This window comes from Candoia aspera, chromosome 7, assembly GCF_035149785.1.
Source record: "Candoia aspera isolate rCanAsp1 chromosome 7, rCanAsp1.hap2, whole genome shotgun sequence".
Classification (NCBI taxonomy): domain Eukaryota; kingdom Metazoa; phylum Chordata; class Lepidosauria; order Squamata; family Boidae; genus Candoia; species Candoia aspera.
Window position 1 is genome coordinate 62,077,470 of NC_086159.1, and position 12,679 is coordinate 62,090,148.

The 12,679-nt window shown below is 40.3% G+C and overlaps 1 protein-coding gene across 2 annotated transcripts in view; it reads right to left on the reverse strand.

Annotated features, from left to right (window-relative positions):
- The window catches only part of MOV10L1 (Mov10 like RNA helicase 1), a 68,870-nt gene extending 56,297 nt beyond the window's left edge, over window positions 1–12,573 (reverse strand). For both annotated transcript variants that reach the window (XM_063307915.1, XM_063307914.1), the window contains exons 1-2: window positions 12,439–12,573; window positions 2,405–2,589 (exon numbers count right to left, since the gene is read on the reverse strand). In XM_063307915.1, coding sequence (XP_063163985.1) covers window positions 2,405–2,589; window positions 12,439–12,523 — 270 coding nt within the window. In that variant the 5' untranslated portion in view covers window positions 12,524–12,573. The remainder of the gene's footprint in view (window positions 1–2,404; window positions 2,590–12,438) is intronic.
- Window positions 12,574–12,679: the final 106 nt, after the last annotated feature.

Genomic DNA, 12,679 nt, shown 5'->3' on the forward strand with positions numbered 1-12,679 from the left:
AAGACTGTTTTTCCACATCAGGAAGTGCTTTCTAGTCAGCGTGTCAAGAAGGTTGTTTGTCAAAAAGGCAAATTCACATTTTCTTATTTTGCATTACATCCACTTTGTCAAATCTCTTTTGCTGGACTTTTTCTTCTTAGTTCTTTCTTTGAGCATTTAGTTTGTTTTGCTTCCATTTTCTATGTTTCTGTTCCCAAAAGAATTGATCAAAGATAGGCTGCTAGCAACACCCTGCCATTTCATGGAAAATGTCATTCTGGTGTTTCTCCCTGTACTGGGTGCTATTCTGCTTGTTTTTCTGCATTCATCCATGCCCCCTCTCCGCACCTACTTATCTGTTTAAAAAGATTACAGCAAGCTTCTGAAGGCATATTTTTATCTAAAATCTATTTTAGTTTCCTTTTCCTATGAAAGGGAAATATCTCTCATCCTCTCCCAACCTTATCAGTAACAGACTGAACTTCAACCTGTGCACTAAGTCTGCCCCCTACTGGACCTGAAAGTATTTCTCCAATCTGCAGTGTCAGCGCTTCCCTGTGTTTCTGTATTTTTATACACTTGCAGCGTATTTACATTCTTCATTTCGGTGGTATCTAGAATTACACTTTTTCTAGAAATGAACAAAATTTCAGCCTTTGGAGGCAAGCTCCCAGAGGATAAGGAACTCCAGATGATTAAGAAGAAGCGACAAAAACAAAATAAACCCCACGAGATAAGTTTAAATGATTAACACTAAACATACTCTATTCTTATCAGGAAATTTGGGGTGAAAGTATTCCTCTTTTCTGACCATTTCTTCCCTTTTGAAAATATCTAATCCAGGTTATTCTGCCTTTGTCTGAATTTGAAAGCTCTTCCCTAATAATCTCAGAAGGAATTATTATTTTCTGTAACAGAATCAGGGCAAGATCATATTCAACACCACAGACTAGATCAGGTATTAAGTTTCCATTTATAGGTGGTCAGATCTATGTATCCCCAAACTTCTTTACATTTCCCCTTAGTAGGATGCTCAATGGGCCTTCTCAATCTGACCAACTGGGTGTCAATGTCAAGAGTACTGATGGTGAACAGGAGGGGGCCCCTATCCAGAGGGAAAAATGCACGTGTAGTTTAGAAGCTTTGAATCTTCCTTCGAAGAAACTCAGAGCAGACCCGCCTTAGATTCTGGGTTTTATCTGTTTTCCCTTGGCCTTTCAGTTTAGCAGGATTTTCTGTCTAGTCAAGTAGAACAATAAACTCTAGAGACTTAACCAACCGCCTCAGCATGGTTCTTCGATCCAAGATATGACAGTCAATCACATAAAAAGGTCTACTTTGTAAACTAGTGGTTCCCAAACTTTTTATTTAAGAAGATCCCTTTTAACATTTTTTTGCAGACCTGTACATGATAGTGATATATGTCAAGTATCTGTTAAGTGAAGTAAAACACAGTAACAAAAGGCTATTATAAATTCGGTAGTTATCAGTGGCACTTTTACATGATGTTGCATTTTATTAATCAAAAGATCCACATCCAATTGAAAATTAGTATAACGTAAGAATTTTTCCAGACTGCAGGAGGTTATGATTTTCCTCTGGCAAGCTGCTAAAATGGTCCCAAATGATAGGGGCATCTCCCCCTTTACCATTCACTCCCCTCCATACTTGTTCACAGCAGGGTAATGCTGCCAGCCTACATGAAATGAACTATGCTGATGCATGTGGGGTGCCTGCTGTTTCTCAGCTCTGCTATTATGGCAGGAGGCTGAGACAAGCTGTGGATACAGCCCTTGAGGCTGAGGCTCAGAGGGTCCAAAAATTTAAGAGGGCACTGAAGCAAATGGGGTAGACTGGGAACTCTGGGCAGGTAGTAGGCATGCATACACAGCAATGGTGCTGGTTATGGGTCACCAACATGGGCAGCTTATAGGAATCATAGACAGCATGCAGGAGAAAGGTGGAAAAAGTTGTGCCCACCCTGTTTATAGCAGGAGGAAAGAAATACTGGGACTGGCAGGAGGAAGGGAAAGTGGCCTAAATGGCCTCATCCCACCCTCAGTGCCAGCAGAAATTTAGTTTGTAAAACCCAATACCTTGGTACTCTCAAAGAGGAACTATGTGAAATGTGTTGGTATTTTACACAATAAATAATTTCCAGCTGGAATTTGAGGGACTCTCCCCCTTTTGAGGTTTTCCATCCCCGCCCTATTTCTCCCTCCCACCTCACCACTGGCAGTGATGTACCTTTCAGTCCACAACTAAGCAAAAGGAAGAGCTGTGTGAGTGAGCTTTGTGCTTGTTTTCTATGCTTGATCCCTTGCAATAACTCTGCACCACCCTCCAGGAGTCCACAGTCCAGTTTGAGAACCACTTTTGTAAACAATTAAAGCTCAAGGAGCATCTCCAGTTGTTTTAACCTCACCCTAATTGCTCTTAATCCATGAGATATTTTATCTTCTTCAACGTGAGCTATTACTCTCTGTCCAACTTGCAGCGGCACACTCCCCATCACAGCATCGTTAGTGAAGCAGATTAAATCATCGATCATCCCATAGTCCAGACAAAATCTTGTTACTACACCTTGTACTGTTTTCATCTCCCTGCCATCTAAAAGGAAAAAATATATATTTATGTCAATACTAAATGAATCAGTATTTGCTACAAAAAATCTGTGTGTTTTAAAAATTATTCTTCTTTGTACTCAGACAGTATTTATTATAGAAAAGAGTAGAGTGCGCACAGCTGTCTCTAACAGATCATCATTTGCAAGGGGTTTTTGCAAATGAAAGCAGCAAATTTAAAGTTTGCTTCTGGGTCCAATTCAAGGTGTTGGTTATTACCCTACATGGCATGGGGCCAGGTTACTTGAAGGACTGTCTCATCCCCATAACATCGACTCACCCCACATGGTCAGGCAGGGAGGGCATGCTTCGGACCCTATCTGCAAAGGAATCTCACCTAGCGGGGTCCAGGAGGCGGGCCTTCTCGGCAGTGCCCACCCTTTGGAACATTCTGCCCCTGGAGTTGAGATGGGTCTCCTCGCTCCGAGACTTCCGGAAGAAATTGAAGACCAGGTTCTGCCACCTTGCTTGGGATGGAGAGGGTAATAGCTCCACCTGGGGGTGGTTGGTGCCATAGCACCCCTTACTGACCGCGATTCCATCTTCACTTGGATTTTATATTTATTGTATTTATATTTTTAGACTGTAACTTAGACTTAGATTTTTTAACAATAGTTTTTATTGTAAACCGCCCAGAGTCCCCCGTCGGGGGAGATGGGTGGTGGTATAAACTTAAATAATAAATAAATAAAATTCTACAACACACATTTCTTTAACCCCCCTTCTATGTTCACAGAATCAAGCTTCTGCCTTACATCATATAATACGAATAGTTAAGTAACTTCTTGATTTAACAACATTTGATACTCAGTAACAATTTTTTCATAAGATTTGAATTTAAAAAATGCACTTTCACAATGGGAATATGAAAGATTCCTTGTAGTAGCATCAAACCACAATATGGCATCAGAACTGAGACAAGTCAAAATTTAATAATTCTATCTTGCATGCTCAAAAGAAGGTAAGGTACTATGCTGAATTTACTCAGAAATGAGTATGGCATGAAGTATGCTACCCTGTTTCATCCAGCTGGATGGTCACAGTGCTCTTATTGCTCTTCCACAAAAAAATTCTGCATTCTCAAGCACATCTCACCTAATATGTAAACTGTCAACAGTATTCTAAATCTCTGTATACTCTTATTTCCCAAACATCAAGGATTTTATGGACTTCCTGGAATTTCTCTCTAGTTTACTATCCATTACAATTCACTATACAGCATCTTCAAAATACATCTGCTCACACAACCATGTTGGACAACCTGTTAACAATTACACAGAAAGTTCACACTGACAACAGAAGTAATACTGAATCATAGAGGGCGGTAGAAATTCCTTCCCAAATTCACCACCCAAGACGACAGAACAAAAGGTCACTAGTTTTAGGAACACCAAACAAGCCATGCACAGGCAGATGCACATTTTTAGGCAGATCTTCTTTAAAAAGGTGTAAGAATTTATATAAACAAGTTATATAAGTGTATAACTTCATTATTGTATCCCACTTTTACTTGGATAAAACAATGAAAGACTGACGACGTAGTGTTCAAATTTCACTGGTTAACCCACTTATATCCTGAAATGAGACAATGCAATCTGTTCTATTGCATGCTGGATTTATTCATCAAACAAGGTAACAAAAAGGAATGAAGAAACGCTTGTAATCATTCAATGTAACTTGGTCACAAACATACTACTGAGAAATGTGACCTATTTGAATCATGCTATGGATTAATGGACATATTTTGCAAGCAATGACTTTTATTTTTATTCATTTACAAGATTTATATCTCACCTTTTCTAGAGGAGTTCAATGCAACTTGCCAAGCGCTCTGGTTCAATTAATTCCCAAAAGAACTATGTAAGGATGGCTGACCAGAGAAAGTATGACTTGCCAAAATCATCTGATGAGCTTCTTGGCTTGAACCTGGGTTTCCTATGGTCTAAGCTTGCTGGGGAAGGTGACGACTGGGGAAGGCAACGGCAAAGCACCCCGCTATAGTCTGCCAAGTAAACGTCACAAAAGCGGCGTCCCCCCAAAGGGTCAGACATGACTTGGTGCTTGCACAGGGGACCTTTCACCATTTTTTCCCCAATCCAACACTTTAACAATTACAGTTTTTCTAGCTCACAAGCTGCAGTGATCAGCAAATGGTTATTAAAGGTAAAGTTTTCCATGAGTCAAGTTCGATCTCTGATGACTACATTTTTTCCCCTTAAGCCTATCTTCTTCCAGGATGTTTGACTTTACACTCTAGTCCACAGAACAGAGATTTCCTGATTGTCTCCCATTCAAATTCAGGCCCAGCGAAGATCAGCCAAGTTTGGTTACATACTGAAACCTGCTGTCATATAGTCCTTACTTAATGGCCTCAAATTTTAATTGTTCAGCAACCCAGGGAGGAAGAGGAGGAGGAGGAAAGGAGACAAACAGGTATCTCTTATACTTTCCCCATTACTCCAGTTGCAGGACATTCTTGGCTGCTAAAGTCACTTCTTCCACTATACCTGAACATGCCTAGTAATGTTTAAACAAGACCAGAGTTTAAAACTGGGCAATGACCTACAAAGTCTATTCTAGACTGATGGGTTCCAAGGCTACTTAGTCTTCAAAACTAAATCATTTCAGTTTAATTTTACTTTTTAAAGTGTCATAAGGCTATTCTTTTTGCTGCTACAGACTAGCTTGGCTATCCCTCTGGGAACTGTTTGTCAAGGTATATTTTATTTTTATTTATATTTCAAATTTAGTCACCACCCATCTCGCTCAAAGAGCAACTCTGGATGGCTTACAGTAAAGCAAGAATAATTGTTAAAATATAATAAAACAATATTCTTAAATAAAAATATAGTCCAAACATAGGTGTTAAAAAGTTCTTAATTTACGGGAGCATCTTCAGGGTGCTAACCATCCCCAGGGTTGATTAGATTAGATTAGTCTCCAGTCCCTCTCCATTATCAAGAATTGTGGGAACTGTAGCTCAAAGCATCTGTTGGGGATGGCAGATTGCCTACCCTGATTTATATTTAAATTCTGAGCAGGCATTTCAAGAATGTGTACTTCTATCAGTCTGAAGACGGTATTTTCACAACCTCTAGTTCCAGAACTCACATGAAACGTTAGCATACCAGTGGGGTGCTGAAATATTCACAGAATTGTATTTCTTAGAAATGTACTGTTTACTAAAAGCCAATAAACATTGTGACAAATAAGACAAGTTATGCAACAATTATGTAACAAGCAGTCATTGCATCCAAAAAAGTTTTTAAAATGTCAAAATATTTCTTAGAAAGTAAGAGCCACGTCTACTAGATTTTCCCAAAGAGACTTTATTATTGTTGAGCTTTGTTTTTAATATAGTTATGCTCAAGGATACAAATAGTAGGAAACTTGCTTCTTCTGACATAGGAATTAGTAAAACAAAATGCTAATTCTACCTCCCAGAATAAGACCTCTATATAGCTACTGTATTCAAATGAAAGGTCGTTTTAAAAGAATTTTATATAGATATACTTTTGCATTTAACACTAACCTCCAATGAAATTCTACTTAATTTTTGGAGATGCTTATTTCCTAATTTTTGTCACACTTATAATTATAGAAACGTATTAACATCATAAAACCCTTTATGACATATGGCCCGCATATCTGAGGGAACGCTTGTTTCCAATTGTTTCTGGCCTCCAGTACACTAAAGGTGTCCTCCATTAAATTCTGCCATCTTGTGGGACCAAGGAAGTGTGCTTCTCTGTTGTGACCCCCACCCTCTGGAACACCATCCCCCCAGAGATAAGGTTGGCACCCTCTCTCCTAGGGTTTTGGAAAGCTCTGAAAACCTAGCTTTGGTCCTTAGCTTTGATGTTTATTATTTATTTAATGGGCCCTGTTTTGTTTTATGGATTTTGTTATTAGAGCATTTTAGTCCAGGCTGCCTTTAATTTAATATCTTTAGGTGTTTTATGTCTTTTTTAGTTTTATGCACCACCCAGAGCCCACTGGAGTTGGGCAGCCAACAAATTTAAACAAACAAACAAATAAATTTCCTCCTCCTCTTTTTTGGTAAAGGTGGCTCAATAACATTATGGTTTTGAAATTTCCCTTTACTCCAGTACTTTTATAACATATGTTGTTTATTTGTTCAGTCGCTTCTGACTCTTCGTGACTTCATGGACCAGCCCATGCCAGAGCTTCCTGTCGGTCATCAACAACCCCAGCTCCCCCAGGGACAAGCCCATCACCTCTAGAATACCATCTATCCATCTTGCCCTTGGTTGGCCCCTCTTCCTTTTGCCTTCCACTCTCCCTAGCATCAGCACCTTCTCCAGGGTGTCCTGTCTTCTCATTATGTGGCCAAAGTATTTCGGTTTTGCCTTTAATATCATTCCCTCAAGTGAGCAGTCTGGCTTTATTTCCTGGAGGATGGACTGGTTTGATCTTCTTGCAGTCCAAGGCACTCTCAGAATTTTCCTCCAACACCACAGTTCCAAAGCATCGATCTTCCTTCTCTCAGCCTTCCTTATGGTCCAGCTCTCGCAGCCATATGTTACTACGGGGAACACCATTGCTTTAACTATGCGGACCTTTGCTGTCAGTGTGATGTCTCTGCTCTTAACTATTTTATCGAGATTTGTCATTGCTCTTCTCCCAAGGATTAAGCGTCTTCTGATTTCCTGTCTGCAGTCAGCATCTGCAGTAATCTTCACACCTAGAAATACAAAGTCCTTCACTGCCTCTACGTTTTCTCCCTCTATTTGCCAGTTATCAATCAAGCTGGTTGCCATAATCTTGGTTTTTTTGAGGTTTAGCTGCAAGCCAGCTTTTGCACTTTCTTCTTTCACCTTTATCATAAGGCTCCTCAGTTCCTCTTCGCTTTCAGCCATCAAAGTGGTATCATCTGCATATCTGAGATTGTTAATGTTTCTTCCAGCGATTTTAACTCCAGCCTTGGACTCCTCAAGCCCAGCACGTCGCATGATGTGTTCTGCGTACAAGTTGAATAGGTAGGGTGAGAGTATACAACCCTGCCATACTCCTTTCCCAATCTTAAACCGGTCTGTTGTTCCGTGATCTGTTCTTACTGTTGCTACTTGGTCGTTATACAGATTCTTCAGGAGGCAGACAAGATGACTTGGTATCCCCATACCGCTAAGAACTTGCCACAATTTGTTATGGTCCACACAGTCAAAGGCTTTAGAATAGTCAATAAAACAGAAATAGATGTTTTTCTGAAACTCCCTGGCTTTTTCCATTATCCAGTGGATATTGGCAATTTGGTCCCTAGTTCCTCTGCCTTTTCTAAACCCAGCTTGTACACCTGGCAATTCTTGCTCCATGAATTGCTGAAGTCTCCTTTGCAGGATCTTGAGCATTACCTTACTGACATGTGAAATGAGTGGCACTGTTCGATAGTTTGAACATTCTTTAGTGTTTCCCTTTTTTGGTATGGGGATATAAGTTGATTTTTTCCAATCTGATGGCCATTCTTGTCTTTTCCAAATTTGCTGGCATGTAGCATGCATTACCTTGACAGCATCATCTTGCAAAATTTTGAACAGTTCAGCTGGGATGCCGCCGTCTCCTGCTGCCTTGTTATTAGCAATGCTTCTTAAGGCCCATTCAACCTCACTCTTCAGGATGTCTGGCTCTAGCTCACTGACCACACCGTCAAAGCTATCTCCGATATTATCCTTCATATATAGGTCTTCTGTATATTCTTGCCACCTTTTCTTGATCTCTTCTTCTTCTGTTAGGTCCTTGCCATCTTCGTTTTTGATCATACCCATAGGGACCAAACTGCCAATATCCGCTGGATAATGGAAAAAGCCAGGGAATTTACCTCCGATGTTTCTAATTTTCTGGAAGAGGTCTCTTGTCCTTCCTATTCGTCTTCTTCCACTTCCGCACATTGCTTGTTTAAAAATAATTCCTTATCTCTTCTGGGTAGCCTCTGGAATTTTGCATTTAATTGGGCATATCTCCCCCTATCACTGTTGCCTTTTGCTTTCCTTCTTTCTTGGGCTACTTCTAGTGTCTCAGCAGACAGCCATTTTCTTTCTTGGTTTTCTCTTTCTTTGGGATGTATTTTGTTGCCGCCTCCTGAACAATGTTGCGAACTTCTGTCCAGAGTTCTTCCGGGACCCTATCTACTAAGTCCAGTCCCTTAAAGCTATTCTTCACCTCCACTGCATATTCCTTAGGAATATTAGTGAGCTCATATCTAGCTGATCTGTGGGTCTTCCCTAATCTCTTTAGTCTGATCCTAAATTGTGCAAGAAGAAGTTCGTGATCTGAACTACAGTCAGCTCCAGGTCTTGTTTTTACCGACTGTATAGATGTCCGCCACCTTTGGCTGCAAAGGATGTAGTCAATCTGATTTCGGTGTTGTCCATCTGGTGGAGTCCATGTATAAAGCCGTCTCTTCGGTTGTTGGAAGAGAGTGTTTGTTATGCAGAGTGAGTTGTCTTGGCAAAATTCTATCAGCCTATGTCCTGCTTCGTTTTGTTCTCCCAGGCCATGCTTACCTGTAATTCTAGGTGTCATCTGACTGCCCACCTTAGCATTCCAGTCTCCTGTTATGAAAGTAATGTCTCTTTTAGGCGTGTTGTCCAGTAGGTGCTGCAGATCCTCGCAGAAATGCTCTACTTCAGCTTCTTCAGCATCTGTGGTTGGGGCGTATATTTGGATCACTGTGATGTTAGATGGCTTGCCCTGAATTCGAATTGAGATCATTCTATCGTTTTTTGGATTGTATCCAAGCACTGCTTTAGCCACTTCACTATTAATTATGAAGGCTACTCCATTTCTTCTGTGGTCCTCTTGTCCACAGTAGTAGATCTGGTGGTCATTTGATGTGAAGTGGCCCATTCCAGTCCATTTCAGTTCACTGACGCCCAAAAAGTCTATCTTTAACCTTGACATCTCACCAATAACCACATCCAATTTGCCCTGGCTCATAGATCTTACATTCCAGGTTCCTTTGGTGTGTTGATCCTTAGAACATCAGATTCGCCGTTCACCACCAGCACCGTCGGCCGCTAGCCGTCCTTTTGGCTTTGAGCTAGCTGTGTCATCACGTCTGGGGCTAGTTGAACTCATCCTCTGTTCCTCCCCAGTAGCATTTTGACCATCTTCCGACCTGGGGGTCTCATCTTCCAATGGTATACTGACATATCTCTGGTTGTACTGATCCATTTAGTTTTCACGGCAAGAATACTGGGGTGGGTTGCCATTACCTTCCCCAGGGATCGCATTTAGTCTGACCTCTCTGTCATGACCTTCCCGTCTTGGGTGGCCCTTCACAGTTTAGCTCATGGCATCACTGAGGTGCTCAAGCTCCAGCACCACGACAAGGTAACGATCCTTTGCTGAAATTTATAATATATACAACACATAATAAGAGACACAATTAAAATATGTAACCACTGTCTTAATGACCATATTATAAACATGTCCTAAACAATATGATCTAAGTAAGTGTTAAATGCCTTTTTAAATAACTTGCTTTAACCAACTTCCTAAAAACCTGGAAGGAAAGTGTCAGATATATATATATATATATATATATATATATATATATATATATATATATAAAATTGAAATGTTACAAAAAGCTAGGCCATGCTAGATATTGTAAACATATGGAGTGAAATCCAATGTTGTAGACTTTTATTTTGGACAACCATATCACTTGCACTCTTCCTGTACATTCCCAAAATTTCCTCCAGAGGGTCGCTTGCAAAACTGTTCCATCTTTGAAGCACACAGCTAAATTTTACCCATAATGTGCAATGCATATAACAGAAAAACAAATGGAAGAGAAAGATTAAACACTTTTGTATAACATCAGAGAATACACCTTTTTTTCAAAAATGGGAAATACATATTCTGATTAAATATAAAACATAGACCTAATATAAAACAGACCAGTTTTATCAATTATTAGAAAATACAATTCAGGGTAAACATTGTTATGCAAAGTGCAGAAAAAATAACAAGCAAGCAGCAGAGGTGGGAAGAAAGGGGAAAACAGCGCCCAGAGTTGCTTTTTTGTGAGATGGGTGGCTATATATAAATTGGAAAAACGAACAAACAAATAAATAATAAAAAGAAAATCTACCTAAGTCAAATTTATACAGTAACAGCAACTCTCTATCCTTGGCTCTATCATGTCTCTGCATCACCTTTTGTTCTTTAAATTTCTTATTTTCAGAATCTCATCAACTCCATCTAAACACAGCACTTTCTCCTTCTTTCTAATACTCTTAACTTACTCCTCTCATATAACAAAATAGTTGTGCAGTTTGGTACCTATTCAGTCTTTCTATATAACCAAACCATCTTAAGCCACTTCTTTCAAACTCAGCACTCATTTCTGTATTCCATCTACAATCTACATTCATTCATTACCCATTTGTTCATCCTTTTACTGTACATACTTAAGTACATATTCCTCCAGCATTCATTTTTAACCTACGTAATTCCAAAGGAGACAGAAGACAGCTCTTCTACCTGGTCACTTTTATTTCTTTCACCCTTGCCAACAGGCCACAAAGTACCAATTCATTTTCTACAAGCATTTGCATATTATTGGAAAATAAATTTATATTATATCATTAAAGTGAATAGTTTGCTCATCTGCACACCGGATAAGCCAATATAATAATTTAAATCGCACACAAAATCAACATATATAATGTGCGGTTTCAAATATACGAAAAGTTGAATGTGCATCTATTCTTCTTACAATAGATATTACAGTACTTAAATCAGTATTCCTTATCTGTTGGACTATGTAGCTATACATCCGAACATCCCACCTTGCATGGAGGTAACAGAAATAGTATTCCAACACAAGGAGCCAGTTTGATATAACGGTTAAAGGGATTGAGCTAAAAACCTGGAAAAGGTAAGTTCTAGTCCCACATTAGGACAAAACCAGCTGGGTAACTTCAGGCCAATCATTCTCTCTTAGCCCTAAGAAGTCTGCAGTGGCAAATCCCTTTCGAAAAATGTTGCCAAGAAAACTGCAAGGACTTGAAAAGTCATAACTGACTTCAAAACATGTATATATGTGTTTGTGGGTCTCATAGGAAGTAGAGGAAATCAAATTAGGGAAAGCTTGTTCATATTTTAATCTACATGCCACCCTTCAATATAAACTGTGTTCATAACTATAGTGAAGGGGTAATGACACTGTGTCCTCTACATTATGATGAATAGTAAGTCCTAGCAACCCCAAGTGGCATGGCTTCTGAGCAGAAATACCAGGTATTGTAAAGGGCCAAAGATTCCCCAGTCTTGAACAATCAGAAGCCAATACAATGTAGCAGTTTTTGCATTAGGCTGAGAAAGCCCTAACTGAAATCTTCACACCACTGTAAATCTATTTGGGGCGCATCACTCTCAGACCATGCTAGCCCTTATGGATGATGCTGTGGGGAAGCCATTTGGGGGAAACCCTCCTGTATGCCACCTTGAGCTCTCAGAAGAAAGGAGGGATGTAAATGCAACCAATTAATAAGCTGCCTAATGGAGGACCAAAACCCCCAAGTACAACCAGATGAAAGGATGAGTTTAATTGTGGGATTTGGGGGGGGGGGTTGCAAGCCACCCAGAGTCCTCTGGAGTGGGTTGCCATAACACATCTATTAATTAAATTAATTAAGCTGCATTCCTGTAGGCCTAACAGCTCGCCTATGAAACTCAGTTTGTTTGTCTGTTTTGGATTTCGCACCAAAAACTATGATTTGAATTCACTCCCTTGTTGTACTCAGTTCCACCGTCCAAGCAATTTTTAGCCCAAGGAAAAAGGACCGAGCGACCTCCGCTCTTCTACCTCTGGCTGCTTGGGACTCCTCTTCCATCTCCAGATCGGCTTTCCGCCAGAAAAACGAAAGGCCCTTGGCCAAGAGTTGGAACATCTCCCCAAGCCTCCGACAAACCCCGCTCAATTTTCAAGGCCTCCTCCGCCTCCGCCTCCCTGCAAACCAAAGGCCCGGGAACCGCGCCCCCTGCCTCCCGCCTTCTACTCTCCGCCGCGCGCCGCCCCTCCCGAGAGTTCTGCCTAGCACGCATGC